General features: G+C 42.3%; 1 protein-coding gene across 1 annotated transcript in view; it reads left to right on the top strand.

The window, feature by feature from the left end:
• LOC146207754 (ovochymase-1-like) overlaps positions 1-19,049 on the top strand; it is a 30,647-nt gene that overhangs the window by 9,015 nt on the left and 2,583 nt on the right. Inside the window, exons 2-11 of the mRNA XM_084590273.1 lie at positions 692-719; positions 4,692-4,819; positions 6,113-6,246; positions 6,769-6,994; positions 7,242-7,372; positions 10,113-10,237; positions 13,026-13,076; positions 13,838-13,923; positions 15,131-15,222; positions 17,916-18,160. Of these exons, the coding sequence (XP_084446399.1) occupies positions 692-719; positions 4,692-4,819; positions 6,113-6,246; positions 6,769-6,994; positions 7,242-7,372; positions 10,113-10,237; positions 13,026-13,076; positions 13,838-13,923; positions 15,131-15,222; positions 17,916-18,160 (1,246 nt within the window). The remainder of the gene's footprint in view (positions 1-691; positions 720-4,691; positions 4,820-6,112; positions 6,247-6,768; positions 6,995-7,241; positions 7,373-10,112; positions 10,238-13,025; positions 13,077-13,837; positions 13,924-15,130; positions 15,223-17,915; positions 18,161-19,049) is intronic.

Here is a 19,049-nt window from a genome sequence, read left to right as displayed (position 1 = left end):
ATACATCACTGCATCGGCCCTTCATTCGCGTGTTTTACTTGCGGTCTGCGTAGGCAACCGGATCGAATGCGACGTCCTTATTTTTGTCAAAATAAAGATGTCAGAGGTCGCGAAATCTTGATACTCTCGCCAAGCTGGACTGCGTAGTTTCAAGAATGCGGCGACAGCACAAAACATGCTCTGTTCTAAGAAGAGCTCATAAAGTTGCCGAAGGTGGAGTTACAGGAGATACACGCATTAAAGTTAATATTTATTTGAGATCCGATGTGGTAAATGTAGGGGCTGTAAATATCCGCTGGTTAAAGGTTTCAGTTAGTCAATAAATAAATTGATTAAACTTAACTACCAGTAGATAAATTCGTCGTATTTCGAAATACGCTTTATCATAAAGTAATAGAACATGATGCGCACTACTTAATTAGGTAAGACAATGTTAACGTGTGACAGTCAGCAGGAGTAAAATCAGGTTCAAAAGCTAGCAGTCGGTTCGATTCTGATAGTTGTATCAAGTTAAAAGCTTTATCTCGCGCAACGCGCGGATATCGTCATATGTCCGTTTATCAAATATACTGTAGGTACAAAGGACTTACATTAGAGGCGTGCTCGACAAGTACATATGATTCCACTCATATTTTCTTTATTTCTACCGCTCAAACAACTGAATGTGCGAATGTGTATTTTTGTTTTGCAGCTGGCTTTGGAGATATTGATGCCTTCAGGTAATATATATTGCCTTTCATACAAGAAATCATAGTTTTTTAGATTTCACTCATTCTCCTTCTCAACAATAAAAGGGAAAATGAAAGAAAGAAGCATGACAGACGTGCAGTTTCGCAGTGTTGAACGATTTCCTTACACGCTGCTCTTAGGTTCTGAACAAGAGATTTGACTTTGCCAAATAAAACGCTTTCGTTGTTCGCAAGTGCCCTTAGATATCTTACATTGATGTTTTCCCCTAGTGCAATCCTATTTCACATAAATATAATTAAAAAGGCACTAATGAGAAGGTAGACGTTTTCAGAATAGCAGCTTTTTATATTTTACTTGCTTAAGTCTGAAATCTACCTCGGCTGAGATCAGTGTAAACGATACCGTTAAACAGAAATTAAGAAAAAGAAAAACTTATAAAGGAACCGAGTACCTCGACTGGCAATTGTAAGCATAGGCACTAAATAACGGAGTCCGCCAAGTAAAACTGTCAAATAGTTGATATTACGCGTTTGCCTCAGGAGTGGACGCAACAGTCACTTGGTCTCCACATCATCCTTCAAATGATCGCAACAGAACAGTATCTCTTTGAAGCGTAGTCATTTACGCAAGTCTTATAGATAAATATGACATGTACTATTTGTCCGTTTCATTCAAATGAGGTAGAACGGAGCGGATAATGTAGTAGCAATGGGGAACCTCACGGCGGAATGCATAGCACTCGTCCAGTCTGCTTGGCTTCTTTAAGAAGAAGCATCAGGACTGTTTCATAAAGAGATAGGCCGATCATGGGCATAACAGAGATGACAGTGTCTTCAGTATATATGACTTTATTTATTTACAGGATACTGCCGGCCTCAGTTTGAGGCCTTAGGCAGGAGTGGGCATATCAATAATACATCAAGAAAACGAACATAGAGAAAAACATCGCAAGAATTTAAGTGAGAAGAAGAGACGAAATCCAGCAATAATAATAGTAACGAAAAGTAAAGCGCGACAAAAACAACAAGGCGCGTACACAGCAGCATGACACAACTACGCATGCTCAGTCACTTGAGCAAGAAACGAAATGTACAAACAATGAAAACAATCATGCATATGAAGCCGAGTTTCGTCACATTCCGCAAGAAAACAACACCAAATCAGTCAAGCTACAATATCAGACCAGATTAATAGAGCTTTAGGTCCTGAAATAATATTTGCGTTCCTGAAGACGGTGGTTATTTGGCATCTCCTTCTAGGCTGTGGGAGCTCTGTTGTGCACTTTATATTTTACAATTCTATTGGTCTCATTATGATCTCTTTGGGGGGGGGGGGATATAATGACGACGTAGACTTATTCCCATGGGGTAACAGAAACAGCACTTTTTGCTGACTTATAACGTTGTCCAGGTGAGGCGGGGCAGAGAATGATGCCTAAATGGGACACTCAGAGCGGATTAAACAACGGACAATAAAAACAAACAAACCTGACGGAGAGTACGCCTTGGTTTTTAACAAGACCAGTTAATATCGGGCAATAATACAAGACATCAAAAAAATAATAATAATAATAATAATAATAATAATAATAATAATAATAATAATAATAATAATAATAATAATAATAATAATAATAATAATAATAATAATAATAATAATAATAATAATAATAATAATAATAATAATAATAATAATAATAATAAACAAGACAGTCCACCATAACATGCGAAACACTGGAAATATAACCTGTGATTTTTTTTTTTTTACACATTGTCTGGCGCAGCTAGAACGCACTCGAAGGCACAGAGAAGAGGACATAAAAAAACATTGTTCAACGCCAAGATAGCTGGGCGAGTTGGTGTCCGTGCTAATGTGTTCACGTTAGCTATGTAGACATAAAACAGCGTTGACTGACATCTGAATGTTACTGGTTGGCCAGCAGCCTTTTTATAAGAGCTGGTGAACATTAGAAAAAAACACAAATACGTCCACGCCAAGAAATAATGCCAGTGGTTAGCTGGCAAGTGTAAAATTTTGCATCCAAGGTGCTTCATTCCTTTTCAGATAATGCTGCTGAGGGTGTGCTTATGCAATCGTCCTCCAATCTTGCAATCATATGTGCCTCCAATATCTTTCTTGTTAGTGCGTCATGGTTTCTTCCTATTACGCTGCATTCTGCGTACATTGTTCGACGAAGTTCACTGTCATAAACCTCTTTTTTTGGAGTTCCTGCAATATTTGTCTAGGAGCCTAGAAGTGTCGACACGCGCGACATTGTCACTGAGCACTATTACCCCTTGATTAAGACAGCGGCTAGTCTGATCAATGTATTTTTTTCCGCAAGACGAGCGCTCAAGACTCATTGAGTTGGTTTTTACGTATGGGACATTTGTAAAATGGCGTCGCTCGAATGTTTTTGAGCAGCAGATACAGACGGGGTCTGCGTAATTTACGATTAAGAAGGTAATATAAATTTGGTGACAATACGTACCATATACATATTGATCATCATGATCATCATCATCATCATCATCATCACCAGCCTGATTATACCCACTGCAGGGCGAAGGCCTCTCCCATATTTCTCCACTTAACCCGGTTCTGTGCTAGCTGCATCCACGTGACCCCTACGAACTGCTTAACCTCATCCGCCCACTTAACTTTCTGCCGCCCCCTCCTACGCTTTCCTTCCCTTGGAATCCAGTTTGTTACCCTCAGCGACCATCGGTTATCCTCTCTTCGCACTACATGTCCTGCCCAAGTCCATTTCTTCTTCTTAATTTCTACTAGAATGTCGGTAACTTGAGTTATTTGTCTGACCCATTCTGCCCGCTTCCTATCTCTTAATGTTACCCCTACCATTTTTCGTTCCATAGCCCATATTGATATCCTTTTATAAAAGTGCAAAACGTAAGAACCAACTTAACGAGCTTTCAAATAAGTATTTTTAGTGTTCGATATTTACAGGCACATCGCCGTTTAGAGAATTTCAGTAGGGCAGTCACGCTTTTTGTTTATGGCCTTCAATTTCACACTATACTGCATCTTAAAACAAGAACAAAAATCAGTACTCAGTAGGTAACTATTCTTCTGACCGTTCAGATCTATAACGTGCATTATGTCCGTCTTTCTGCACAGCTCACTTGCTCAGACAGCAGCGAAGTATATTTGACAATTTTTATGACACAGATTCCTTATTAGTAGAAACAATCATCCGGAATATCACGAAAGAACATGCCATTTTTTATGATGCGCCATGCTGGCTTTGTGGCTAGGGCGCTAGACTAGTGATCTAGGCGGAGCCTTGTAATAGCTAGAGTACTTGCCCTCATAGTCCAAGTCTCCTTGGTGCGTTAAGACACGTAAAAACAAACAATTCCCACGGAGGCAAGTTTCTTCAAACGGATAAGTAGCTTCTTCCAGGCCATCCTTGTCATTCTCCTCTGACAATATTATCTTGTCACTCTTATCACCACGCATCACTGATGTCGCGTAGGAAACAAGTCCTTGCTTCTACAAGACAACAGCCTACATGAAACAAAATTGAGAACACGCTTGCACTTTGCCCCTATAAGTAGGGTAAATTGTTTCTAGTTTGAAATACTCCTTCATGATACGGTTTTTGAACAAGACCTTAAGTATTTGTAATCCTAATGAGCACACAAAGAACACTACAGCAGTCAAGACGCATTGCTAAATTTTGACTGTGCGTGCTTGCGTGCTTGCGCGCGCGCGCGCGTGTGTGTGCGTGTGTGTGTGTGTGTGTGTGTGTGTGTGTGTGTGTGTGTGTGTGTGTGTGTGTGTGTGTGTGTGTGTGTGTGTGTGTGTGTGTGTGTGTGTGTGTGTGTGTGTGTGTGTGTGTGTGTGTGTGTGTGTGTGTGTGTGTGTGTGTGTGTGTGTGTGTGTGTGTGTGTGTGTGTGTGTGTGTGTGTGTGTGCGCGTGTAAAGAGGCTAGGAGCTGATGGTTTTGCTGAGACAAAAATAAACTTGGACATTTGCAGTGGCCGTAAATGTTCTTCAAAGCAAAGTGATCCTATTGACAAAGGAAAAGCCAGAGCAGTACATCGAAAGTCCGAACTATCCAGATGACTATTACCCTCCCGATACGCAAATTCAGTATAAGGTTGAGGTAAGTGACCAACGACCATTCATCGTACAAAATGCAATCAGCTACGGATGCATAGAGTTTGGCCATTAGGATATTTAAGTTAGAATTAGAATTTCGCCTCCCAGCACCGAACGTGAAATTTGGAGGTTGTGGGTTTGGATTTCTCGGCTGCATATGATAGTTTTTTCCTGCTATTTATAATCGGTTATCTTCCTAGTTACACTATTATTTCACAATGATGAACATAAAAAATCCCTCTGCTTTGCTCGGTGCCAATGGGCGTCGGCTATCGTTGTATGTATTTTCTGACAAGCCATCCCATTCCACAGTACCCCCTCCCCCTCCCCCCCCCCTTTTCCCATATCAGAATAAGAAATGAAGCTAATAATACATTTATCAAAGGCCGGCACAAAACTTCGACCGAAATGTGCAGACCGTGAAGGTATGGCACTTGTGTTGTTGCCTTTTTGTGAGATACGAAGTATCATCAGTACATAGGCTGCTGACATGCGGCGCCGGCTATTGCAAATGCTATGGTTTGCTGATAGGCAAAATAAGTTTTCTCAGTGCATGGCAGCAGTCATGTCAGCTTCGTTTGACGTTTTACCGTTCAAGGTACGCAAAAGAAAAAGAAAGTCAAGTAAGAAAGTCAAAAGTTTCTCCCTTTTCGCCTTCCGTCAAGGCGAACACGTCAGAATAATAGCTGATGTTGCCTCTCCTTTCTCCGTTAAGTTGTAATTAGAACGCTCCCTAACAAGTCACAGTGTTCATGTAAACTTAGTTCTTGACATAAATAGTATATAAAAAATGAATTTCTCATTACCTGTGAACCTGAGTTATACAATGACCCGCTCTAACTGTGTTTCTTTTTTTTTAGACGTAGCTCAAAGCCAAGAAACGATTAAATATAGTGGTGGCATGGTGCCAGCCCACCTAGCGAGTGAGCGAGGAGAAACGAGAAAACTAATGGCGTTTTCAAAACTTAAAAGTAAACACTGGAAGCTTGTCGAATGAAAAGCTACGGATATATTGATTGTTATGCGAAAATTCCGCGAGAAAAAAAAAAAAGAAAGATGCTCAGACACACCTTCCACGATGGTGTGTCTAGTTTTCTGATGGGCCAACGAAAGCTTACTTCAGGAGGCACTACCTGATTTGGAGCCATTGTGAAAAAAATAGCCACTGTTCTCTTCTTTTATGCATTGTGCTCGATGGCTGATATCATAATTGCCTGACGCACCAACAGAGACACTGCATTGTGAACCACAAATTGAGAGGCTTCACATGCCACTTATCACTCGCGCGTATGCACAGGTGAAGCTGGCTGATCCAGTGCAGCAGGAAATGGCGCGCATCCAGGTGACGTTCGAGGTGTTCCTCATGGAGCGTAGCGCCTTCTGCCATAAGGATGGCCTGGACATGGTCGACAGGACAGGAGAAGTGAGAGCGTAAGGGGTTTCACGAGCGTCGTCACTTAAGGTGCCAGCCGCTGCCAGTAGCTACGTTTCACTTTCTCGGCATTACTCTTTTGTGTCAAAGGGTTTTAATAGTTCAATCCATATATAATTGGCAGAAGCTTTTAACTAAAGTTTGCGGGAGTCCCTTCTCGGGAAAACTTCTCCGTTGCCCAAGCCACGTATAATGGTAAAGTGCGGTGCCTGGCAGTCGTGATGACGTATGCGGTTGAATTATCTAGTAGGAGGGCTTAGCACAGTTCACGCTACATACGACATATTTTTTTTAAATGTAAGTACGAGGAATTGAAGGGCGGCAGAGAGCTCTTTGATATGACCATCGTTAAGACATTTTGTGGCGGTTATGTGCAATTAGAGCCCCGAAAACTATGTTAGCAACAGGCACGGATTATAAAGACATTGGTAATAGAAAAATAGCCATACTTCCACTCTGACAATGTGCATAAGCTCTCAGCTGTTCCCAGAAGCGGGTTATGACTGTGCCTTTACCACCAGGTACTGCGGTCCTCAGAGTGGCCGAAACTTCCTGATGGAAGACAGCGTGATCGTCATGCGCATGTACACGGACAAAGATGGGCGAGATCGCGGCTTCCGAATCCGCGTTCGTCTCCACCAGTCGCCATGTGGGGGACTGATCAAGGACCAGTCGTCGGGCTTCATCACTTCGCCAGACTACCCGTACAGCTACGGTGCACACAGGCTGTGCGTGTGGAAAATACAGGTTAGATCACCTTGAAGAGCCGCGTCTCATCCACTTTTGATAGAGCATTCAATGATAGTCTTCTCAGTTACGAAGGTCTGTAGAACATCCCAAAAACAGTTCACTGAAACAATTCTACAATTTATATTCACCAGGATATGACATTTTTCTCTCTTCAGTGAATATGATTAATAGAGGATGCCAGAGAGAGAACTTAGGCGCCAAGCTAGTAGACGGAAACCCACAGGATTGCTAACCTATGGCGCAGGCACCGAGTAGGATGCGTGTCAAGATAACCTTCACTGGATGGTTCGATATCAGGAGCGATGACCACAACACCTGCTTCATGGACTACCTGGAAATTAGCCGGACTGGGGACTTCCGCACAGATTCGCACCGGTAAGCCTATCGTCGACGACCGCAGAGCAAGACTATGCGCAAGATTGCAGCACATGTACTATACGGTGGGTATATTAAGCGGGGCTAAGGCAACAATGGTAAGATAAGAACAGGCTCTGAAAATATCCACACCAATTGACTGGTTATCGGAACACAGTAGAGAAATTCTTGGCTTCTAGAGCAATGAACTTTCTTGCGGTCTGAAAATTTACCGTTGGTCACAAGTCTTTAGCTCACAGCATGCTTTTGTGCGGCCTGTCGAGGGTACTTAAGACAGACTTGAAGTGCAACATGCAGAAGCGCAGCAGAAATGAGCTTCATAGATGAGGGTTTTCGGAGTCTCAGAAGTGTTATGCTCTCCCAGATGGCTGAAGTAATAGAGCCGCCAGGCCTTGAATAGCCTGAGGATTCTTGAGGATGGTTGTAAATATTTGAGTGCTCCTCATTAGGAAAACCGAAAATTGACCATATAACGAAGAGAGGTATGCGTTTTTAATTTTACCTTGCCAATTTATGACCTGTACACAGCTCCGCCACCCATGTATACTAGCTGATGGCGGCAAATGTATTTAGTATATGGAAGTTTATGGAGGACAGAAATCCAATGTCGCTCTCGAAAATTGCAAACCGTGTTGATTTATGCTCTTTATAATCTACGTACAAGTTCAGCGAAACATTGATTTCTCTCCGTAAGGCCAAATGACCCTACAGTTGGAAACAAACGTACAATTTCAGTAATTGCTGCGACCGACCATATATGCGCCCAACAAAACAGTAACAAGCAGCGCTACAAGCTCAGATTGCGTTTGAGAGCGACTTTGTTCTCCGTAATGGGGCGACCTGCTTTCAGGTTTTCGCCAAATGTTTTTTCAGAAAACGCGAAATTACTCAGGGAGGTTTTGTTTATATCTTAATTCACTCACTGAGTGGCTGAGGCCCGTTTTAAGCAGCTACATGTTTTGTACGCTGATGGCCAAAAATACTGGTCTTTACGCTCTGAACCTCAGTAATCTGGGATTCGGCGATGGCACTGCCTTGTTAATTAAATCGGGGGATGAATTGCAAATAATTATTAATGACCTGGAGAACAAAAGCAGAACGATAAGCCCAAATAATAATATGCAGACGACAAAGGTAATGTTAAAAATCCTCGGAAAGGAACAGCAATTTATAAAAGCTAGCGAAGCACTGGAAGTGGTAGGCGAATATGTCTACTTAAGACAGGTAGTAACTGCATATTCTGACCACGCAAAGCAAATAACCAAGACAATAAGATCGGGATGAGGCGCACTTGGCATATACACGAATATCTTGACTATCAGTTTACAGGGCTGAAACATGGAGGCTAACGAAAAGCGCTGTACTTGAGTGGAGGACAACGCAGCGAGTTCTGGAACCAAAAATAGTAGGCGTAATTTTAAGAGATATAAAGCGTTCAGGGTGTATTCGAGAGATAACTCAAGTTTATGACATCGTAGTAGAAATCAAGAACAAAAAATGGGCATGGGCAGGGCATAGGACATGGAGAGAGGACAACCGATGGTCGCTAAGGATAACCAACTGGATACCAAGGGAAACACGTATACGCAGCAGGGGGCGTAAGAAAGTTAGGTGGGAGGATTAGGCTAAGGAGTTCGCTGAGGTCAGGCGGATGCAGAACAGGACCAAGTTATTTGGAGGAATATAGAGAGGCTTTCGCACTGCAGTGGGCAGAGTACGGCTGCTGCTGATGATGATGACATACTGAACAGAAATAGCGCCACACTTTCGTGAACACAGCACACCGACTATTGTTTAAAGTCTCCATTTTCTTACACTGCACGTTGTTGGCATGCTGTTAGCGTCGTCTTTTTTACGTTTCTGTCATTCAATTGATAAGCCTGTCTGGATAGCGGGGCAGCATTACGCGCCAGGGAGTCCGATATAAGACCAGTGACTCCCATAAGCCACCATTACGTATGAGGTTTTCTCATGGTACTAGAAAATTCTAGCGTGCTTTCTCAGGCTATCACATGCATCCGTTCTGCGTTATAAAAAAGAACCTCAAGTAAGAAATACTTCCGGTTTATTCGACGAGTTTATTTATATATGGAACCCTCACGGCCAGATGTATTAAACACGAGAGTGGTCAAACAAGAAATACCTAACAAGAACGATGGCTCTGATAAATATTGTGGGATTTATGATATGTACGCTAATGTTAGGTACTACTGATGACGATAATTTCAGCGGGAGGGTGGTTCCATTCACATGTTGGATGCTGAAGAAAGAAATGAAATGTTCACATAATGATAAATGTTTTATTTCCAACCTCGCGGTCATGACCAGTGCGGCGTGAAACGTATTGGGGAGAAGCAATGAGCATGTTGCTTAAAGTTTAATGATGGCATAGTGCAGGAAAAAGACTGAGACGAAATTTCGAAGCGAAAGCTTCACTGGGCTAGCTGCGGCGCGTTTCATGTATGCCGCAGTTTGACCTTCAGCCGACCTTCAGCTGCGTGCATAGTGGCTCGTGGCCTGCTTGTCGCCGTTTCTGCTTCGCACGTGTGGTGAAGTCATCACTTGGCTATGCGCCTCACTGCGCATGTGTGGGGCTTTTCATCTGCTGCGCCGCGGCGGGATGTAAAAGTTGAGGCTACGCTGCTATAAAGTCGCTAACGGCTTGAAATGCAAAATAGAAGTGGAAATATACACACGCCTTCACACTGTTACAGCATGCATGGCTTGTGTACGCATGCAGGTACTGTGGACAAACGCGGCCAAAGACAATCGTGTCCACCACCAGGCAAGTCCAACTGAAGTTCGTCAGCGACTGCTGCGAAGAGGGACGTGGTTTCAAGTTGCGCTTCGACATTGTCCCAACAGGTGAGGATAAATGAAGATCAAGCTGAAATTAAGAAGGTACAACATTTTAAAGCTTTAGGCGTTATAACATTGATCTGGTTAAGAACGCCTTTTCTTGAATTTGACAAAAACTTTTTCAAGTATATAGCCGAAAAATTTAGCCTCAAATGACTATCTCTTGCGACAATTTTTTTTTTCTCTCTGCGCTTAAACGCGTCCTGCGATGTGCGAAACCATGGATGCAAACGGCCATGAGGCGCTGTTTTTGTATTTTATAAGAGGGTGTAGATGTAGTATATAAAACGGATATTAGGCGTATTTTGTTTTCTAAAGCCACACCTATCGTAGACGTTCTGAAACACATCAGCTATACGTTCTGGCTCTTTAAAACGTAGTCATGAGATCGTGTGCATGCTCGCCGCAGTACGTAAAGACGGCCATGTAGTGCTTGCCACATAGATTTAATTATTCTTATTCAGTTAAGCCCGCAGTTGACGCCCACATAGCGGCAGATGAACATGGTGCTAAGAAAGAGATCGATCTAAAGTTAAAAGGGCAAACACCAAGCCTTTACATACTGGAAAAACAGTGCACAAAAATTGACACAAAGGAATTCAGAGTGTGAGCAAATGGTCCTGCGGTTTGCTTTCTTCTTGTCCTTTGTTTTCGTCCGCTGTTTTTTGAGTATGAACCTTAACCAACACGGCTGTCAAAATTTTCGTAATCATGCCTTCCTTAACTGCGATTAATCCAGATGAAATCAAATCTTTCGCCTCTGCGTCACAAGTCTGTAGATACAATCTCGGTAGCGAGAGCCAGATTTTTAACGAAGCGAAATACAAAATGGTCGCTCATTGAGTTTCTGGTGTATGCGTTAGAGGGCCCTACGTGGTCGACGTTAATATGCAGCAATTCTCTACGACATGCTCTGTAGCAAAAATAATCCACAATCTCGTTGTTATGCAAGAAAAGAAATTCAGGTCAGAACCCAAATCTCAGGTGCTGGCTGCGTGCCATTTTCACAGTCATATAGAGCAAGGCGTTAGTCGGTGCTGTTATGATTGTGGCTCAATCGAAATCAGCATATATTACTGGCGTATAAAGTCTTTATAAATTGTAAGCACTTACCGCTGTACTAATACAAAAAAGGGAGTCGAGGGCCCTTTGCTACTATGGCCGACCTCGGAAATTTACCGCTTTCTGTACCACACCGATTTCATTGTCAAATGTTAGCCCATCTACCATAATGCGACCCTTTATTTTTTTTTTCAGAACAGTTCGCCTGCGTTGCTTCTCATATTAGCCCATTTTATTTTTATTCTTAATTCATCTTCTTCTTAGGCCGTAATCTTACAACACAAAGTGGCGTTCAACCAGTTTCACACACCGCGGAAAAACCAGCTTTTCATAAATTTACTTTCAATTTCTGTCATGTCAGGTTTTATCATCTCACTGGGCTTTCAGCTTTTAACCATAATATACTCATATGTGAATCATGGAGGGGAAAGTAGCTCAGAAAATAAGCTGCACTATGGATTGTCAATCGTATATTTCTATCACGATGAAGGTTGTTGTTGCGACTGCAAGAAGAAGGAAAAGAAAATGCACGGACTTGCTACTGGCTCTGCAGACCTACCAGTCCCAGCCCCGAAGGGCCAGGAGCAGTAGCCACCCCCACGATGGAGGTTTTGCTTAAGAGCAACGAAAATAAGTGGCTGACAGGAGAACAGAACGCATTCTAGATTCTTCGAGAACTTTCTCGAGTCGCAATAAAGTACACCGAGGAAGGTAATGACAGGATTTGCATGGGTAGGACTCATCGGTCGTATATAATAATGCTGCGTGCAAGTTATTTATGCAGGCATATAGCGTACACTGCATACAATCAAGTGTATTGCTCAGCGACAACAAAGATGCTGCCAATATCACTCATCCAAGTGACTGTTATCGCAAGAGCGCTAAATGCACCCGTTCTGCTAAAAATAAAAATAAATCAAATGGCGCTGTCGGCGTTGTGAGAGAAAAACAAAGGGCAGGTGACATGGCCGGGCACTTATTGGACGTTGGGTTGTGTCACTTTTGCGCAAAAAAAAAAAAAAATCGGTGGATTTACTTGTGCTGCAGAGAGTTAGAAAATGACTGTTTATTTTAAAAACTTATAAGGAACTGGCTTGGCATCCGCTTCCAACTCCCCGTTAGAAATATCAAAATGTGAAAATCAAATAGATTGTTAGCGAGTTTTAGTTAATTAGTTACGCAATTATTAAAGTTTTCACTGCAAATACATCCACCGTAGCTGAGAATTTGTTCTAGAAAATCTGCTTTCTTCATTCTAGAGTACATATTTCTAGAAATTTTTAGAGTATTCACCCCGAAACCAAAATACCTGAGAGCTGCTCTCAAATTTCACACAATCAAAAATTATAATCGTGGGCAAATCTTCTGGCGATTGGCGCGATGTTTACTTTGCGCTTTGCTTTTTTGCGCTTTGCTTTGTTGAGGAGGAAGGAAGGAGACGGAAGAGCGCTTAAGTTTTTTTTTCTTACCTATTGCGCGTGATTGGCTGTGCAACTTAAAATCTAGCTCTCTTCGCCTTGAGAGTTATTATCACAACAAGTTGCCTTTCGCAATAATAAATGTTTCGTGCAAACCTTGTCAGTAATGCTAAGTGGCCAAATGTTTATTCATGTTTAACAAGATTTACAAAACCAAACATCGCAATGCCCGTGATGTGGCACTGCGATGTCTATTGTCTTTATTGTAGTTACAATGCGCGAATATTTCTCGCATCAATTACTTTTTATTTCAGTGTCCGTAGTGTCCCCTCCGGCAACGGACAAGTACATACCAGTAAAATGCGGTGAGTGAATGAAAAACCTATTTGGGAGTTCAAAGTCGTCCTGCGAAACCGGCGGCACCTTGGGTTGCTGCTCATTGCTTATTAAATTTTAATGTGCCCTGGAGGAAAACAAATCAACGATTTCTTTATATTGTGACGTGATGCTACATATCATAGCCGCCTATATGCTACGAACCATACTTACAATATTGTGATGAATTATAAAACGCTGTTTGTGATTTCTGAAACGTCGTTTCTAATTCGCTCAGCTACGATCAGAAGCTATTCCTGAATATTTTTATGCTATAAGCAAAGAGTAGTTCAACGTCTGTGAGCTACTGTCATGCTCCGGGAGAGCAGTCGGATTCCTGAATATTAGAGCGACCTCTTAAAAGGTAATATTTACCCCAAGATCTAAGCGCATTCCTCAGAGAAACGTGCCAGATGTTCGCTCGAAAGCCAAACTTGATTGTCTTTATCTCTTTAGTAAGCTTTTGAATCTTCAACAAGGTGTTCATTTTCAAAAACAACTTTTAACCATTTTCACAATAATAAAGGTAATAACAGTTATTGCGATGAGTAGTAACCAAGGATAAGTTGCAAGTCATGTGCTCGTCATTGCATGGTCACTAGAAAACATTGAAACCTTTCCCTTCACCTTGTATCACTCACAATGTTGTCTTTGTTATCGAAAGTAGGGCTGTCACATGGGCAAAAATTAACGTCCTTTATTGTATACAAAAATCGACATAATTTCCTTATGTTGTATATGTCTGTTCCAGAGTACGCTCGATGTGGTATTCCCCAGCAGCTGATTCCTAGGATCGTAGGCGGCCAGGAATACTACGCGCACAAGCACCCTTGGCTGGTAAGTCCATCGAAGCCAGAGATCTGAGTCCAGAGAAGTTCGATACATGGTACCATTCATCAACGCCAACTTTCTCTTTTCATCGTGCTGTTGTGCAGAAACAATACTACTTACCACCAGGCTATAGAGCCGAAACTACGGAATAGCGAACTTAGCAAGAGAGGAGAACGCTCTGGTTTAGGGATAGGTTCGTGAGCAGGCTTAAACGTCGTGGTTACGGTTGTCCAAAAACTGCTTAATGTTCGTTAGCAATGACCTGTCCTCCAGTGTAATTGACTTGGATGTTCTGATGCTGCTGCTGCTGATACTACCACAAGAACGAACTTGACAAGAAAATGAATTAACCGTGACCCAGTGCAGGCGTAATGGTTGCCCCTGTTTGAAGGCATTCAAAGCTTCAGCTTTTAAGAGATAAACATTTGTGTGAGCAGCCCAAAACAAGTGCCATGTCGAAGAATGAGGCCAAATATTTCTTCTACCGGTAAGGTCTATTTTCATTGTATCTATTTTTGTTAAGGCTATAGCGTCAAAGGTTCCGGTCTACAGAAAAATCCAGTGTCGGTATTGTTAGCGTTATGAACAAAAATCAGGAACGAGACCTTTTACCTATCTCGGAGGGCCTTGTACATAATTTGGAAGATCAAGGCTATATCTTAATCAGTGTGAGTGGGATAACACAGACACAAATTAAGAAATCAGTATTTAATCGAGTAGCAAGGGGATGTACACGAACGGGGACCCATGTGGTTTGCAGACAGAAGCCGCTAACACAGTCGTGCCGTGTCCTTAATGGCGAAGCTGAAACGTCATCCAAATATTCATTTCTGTATTTTTCAGGGAGGGGAGGGCGTTAATGTTTCGTACCAACACACGGACTATGAGGGACACCGTAGTTTATGGCTGCGGATTAATTAGACGCCAGGATTGCTTACTATGCGCTGACATCGCATGGTACATAGGTGTTTCCGTATTCCGTCGCCATTGAAACATCGGTGCCGCGGCCAAGATGGAGCCAACTCTTGCGCGGCTGGCAACCGAACATCAAATCACTAAGGCTATCACGCAGGGTTGGTTGTAGCTCGTTAGGTTCTTTCTACTTCGGAACTCTCATACATCCTTCATCTTCAAGATATGTGTATCTATTTGATATTTAGGATTTAACATGTTAAGGCTATGTTTTCCGATCCTCATTTTCTCTTGTGCGCAGGTGGCCATTTTCGACAAATACCAAGACTTCATTTGTGTTGGCAGCTTGATCTCACAACGTCACGTTCTGACCGCGGCGCACTGCTGCGACGGGTGAGTAGCGCAATTACGCAGTAATGCACAAAACAAATCAAATATTGACGGCTAACCCTTAACAGCTATGCTCTCGGTATGCCATTCTCGCTTCTTGTAACGGAAATTTGCTTTCGGCAAAAGGCAGTTATTATGGTGCTGCCGTGCGTGCTGTACATTGTCCGGCACATTTTACACCCTCTGAGCAGCTGCCATTCCGAGAATAAACTTATTGGTAGTTCTTTTAAGTGCTCTTTCGGAATTACTAATGTTGCTGTCTGTGGTATTATGAGTTTAGCAGAGGGAATTGCAATGGCGGTTGGATGGTTGTTTTTCGATATTGGTAATAGTTTTTGACTCCCCTTAGTACGAGAAGCCGCTGCGCCTCTACAAGAAATGAATTAACTACACCGAGCGGTACTATGCAAAATTTCAATTTCTGAACAACCGAGAAAAGCCGAACCTTTTTTACGCCTACTTCTTATTTATCCTGATAAACTTTCAAGTTTATTAAAGTATACTATGGTCTTGGATACAAGGTCATAACACGTTGGAGCATAGCACTCTGAAAATGTAAAAACGCAGGCATTTACTAAAGAAAATTGCACATAAATGTTCAGAGAATACAATACCGCAAAATGCTTATGAATAACATCGAATTTATGTGGTTTTAAATACGAAGGCTTCTGCTTTGTAGTTGCGCGCCAACTGATACCGACACGTGCGTTACTGGGACACATCCCCCTGATAAAAGTTTATATACCGCGGCGCCGTGTGCAGCGTGGCGCGCTTTTTGCTAGCTCATCGCGATGGCCACCCAGCTGTGCTGGCTCCTATTTTATACTTGCGTAATGATATAAAGGAATTCCATCATCGTTCTTCGCGGCAACTCTTGATTCTTGCCCGCATGGATGAGCAGCACATCTGCATCTCAACATAATCAGCGAGACTCTTCCAGGCAGTAATGATCCTTGCAGAAAAGGTGTGTTGAGAAGAATTTACCACGTGAGTATGATGCTATTATTGCAAGGGCATGGCGATATCTGGTATGATACTCTGAGGAATCAGAAAATATTGGAACTGGCGACGTTACAACAATTATTATTTAGCTAGAGAAACATTTCAGTCGACATGGGCAATTTGCGATGTGCGCACATAGTGTTGTACATACATGTAAAGTCTTCTCAGCACTGCCTTTTTTTCATTTAACGCTGTCATTGTAAAATAATTCAACATGGCTGCAGCGTATAATAAGGCAAGTCTATAAACTCCGAGAGCGCTTAATAACATTATGTGATGAATATGCTTTACATTTTGGACGCCTCCCTTTAACTGCTGCTCTTATACTTTTTATCTTCTTATAAATTCTAATCAGTCTGCCACACCTTTTTTGTTCATTAAAAGTTGCTGGCTCACCTTGGCGTGATAAAACTGCTCAGAAAATTTTGTTTCCTCTTTTTCGAGTCATTCTTACTTATATAGAATTTCGCCATGACATCCTTGGTCATTATTAATCGGTATAAAATTTTCAAAGCCATTTTTTTAATCTCATTGTTTTGCTCTGCGTGCCGCAGATGCCTGCCTGCCTCTTCTTCCTCTCCCTTGCAAGTGCATAGGTGGATTTCCTTCCCCACTTTGCCACATACTATCTGTCGCACGTGGACCTTGTACAAAACACTATGGTGGGCATCTTTTGTTCACGATGGGGATTATAGCTAACTCATTAATAGCAGTGTCCTAGGTAGGAAGGCGCGTACGAGATGTAGCTAACCTTGGCGAGCGTCTTAGAAAAATATCACCGTTTAGATTCTCCCTTCAGTTTATAATTTGCGAGTATGGGTAGGCGCGAAACGCTAAAAAGTCCGTGAGCTGTGCGATGCCATCGTCATCAGCAACGTCATCATCATCGTCATAATCATAATTATCAACCTGACTACGCCCACTGCAGGACAAAAGTCTCTCCATATTTCATGTCACCACACGTTACAGATCACCTTGCTGGTTGAAATGTTTCGGAGCCCTCTCACTACGGCCGCTCATTCTCTCTACCTTCTCCAACTTTCTACTTTCTCCTTCCTTTCTGCCTTCACGAATCAGCTGAAATTTTCAGCAACAGGTGAAAAAGTAAAGCGCCTTTTGCTTTCTTCAAACTATATATTTTTCATTTTGACAAGCATCGAAATGCGACAGCTCCTCTCGATGCTGCAAACGTATGAACTCTTTTTAATGTTTCTAGATGGCACCCCGAGTACGGACTTTCTTGCTGCAGTATATGAGAAATAGTCACCGCAACACATCGAAAAGTTTACGACGGTAAAAAGTTGAAGCCAGAGGGCTTATAACGAAAGCAACCGTAACTTGCACAAATTGAGATGTTGTTACTGTTCAAAATAATCATTTTGAATGCGCAAAACTAATTGCAAGTTGAGACTATTTGTCCTTAACAAGTTTTTTATGATTAAAAACTGGACTTTCCCTAAAATTTTACTTCACATATTGTTAAAAAGGTCTCGACGAGTGGAATCATATATCAAATGCTAAATCACACACACACAAAAAAACCAATGCAAAACAGGTATATCCCTCGTCTAATTCATTTTTTATAACAAACAGTGAGCGGTGAGTGAGTATCTGGGGTGTGTGGTTCCCGGTCTACTAATTTAGGCCAGTGCCATTAATTTTAGAAACTTCATTTTGATGTTGCTTTTCACTAGCCAAAAGAAGTTAACCGTCAAGACAGGCGTGCACCGCCTCACTGAAGGTCTGCACCAGGACGTCGAGCAATGCATCATGCACCCGGAGTACAAGAAGAGGAACCTGGTCAACGACATCGCCGTGCTAGAGCTTTCTTTTCCCATTCTCTACGACGAGTTTCAAAAACCCATCTGCCTGCCGCTTGATGCCGAAGACATGGTGGGCAAGTACGGAATCATCGCCGGCTGGGGACGCGAGTCGTACGGTAAATACATTTCCGCAATTCCTTAGAGTACGACAGGACAATAATTTTATGAGCCGCTGTCTGACTATTATGATGAGGCACGTAGCTGTCAGGTACTTGGAACTCTGGGGACGAAGGACCTTCGAGTGTGGTTATATGAAGCTCGTCGTTACTCAGCAGTGAGGAAATCGTACAACTTTCTCCTGGCTTCGGTAACCAACCATCGTCTTTTACGTTTTGCAGTTTTCAAGTTCGTTCAACACGTTTCGTCTGTTTCGTAACCTGGGTGAGATGCCAGGCAGAGGTAGCTGTTCGTGTTCATTACGCTGGCTACGACTAGTGTGTTGATAAGCCCTTTATATATTATAATACGTGCTACTGTCTGCTCTCGTAGGCGCAACAAGCTCGAAAGGCAGTGACTGCATGCGGTAGCCTTGATTCCAAACAGGAGTATATAAATGACCTCAGAGTGCCTGTTTTGAGTATAGGTTTCCTCGTTTCCTCATTGGGAAGACAGATGGGGCAGTATATAAACTTTGGAGAAAGGCACCAACAACCGTGTTGATTAATAAAGAAATGTATAGGGACCCCGAAATGTAGCTAGACCAGCAGCCTAGGTTTGAGTTGAGTTACTAGTTCTGCATAAAGAAAATGACAAAATTTTCATAAGGAAAGGTGTTAGGCAAGGAGACACGTCCTCCCCAGTACTATTCACAGCTTCTTAGAAGAAGTATTCAGAGACATGGAATGGGAGCAGTTAGAGATAACAGTTGATGGAGAATACCTCAGCAATCTGAGATTCGCTGATGACATTGCCTTGCTTAGTAACTCCGTGGATAAACTGCAAAAAATGATCGATGACCTAGACAGGAAAAGCAGGAAGCAAGGCTTGAAAATCAATATGCTGACA

The sequence above is a fragment of the Amblyomma maculatum genome, chromosome 1 (assembly GCF_055883805.1).
Source record: "Amblyomma maculatum isolate TAMU_Amacu chromosome 1, ASM5588380v1, whole genome shotgun sequence".
Classification (NCBI taxonomy): Eukaryota; Metazoa; Arthropoda; class Arachnida; order Ixodida; family Ixodidae; genus Amblyomma; species Amblyomma maculatum.
Note: the sequence above shows the minus strand (reverse complement) of the source record. Positions and strands in the feature narration are given on the sequence as shown.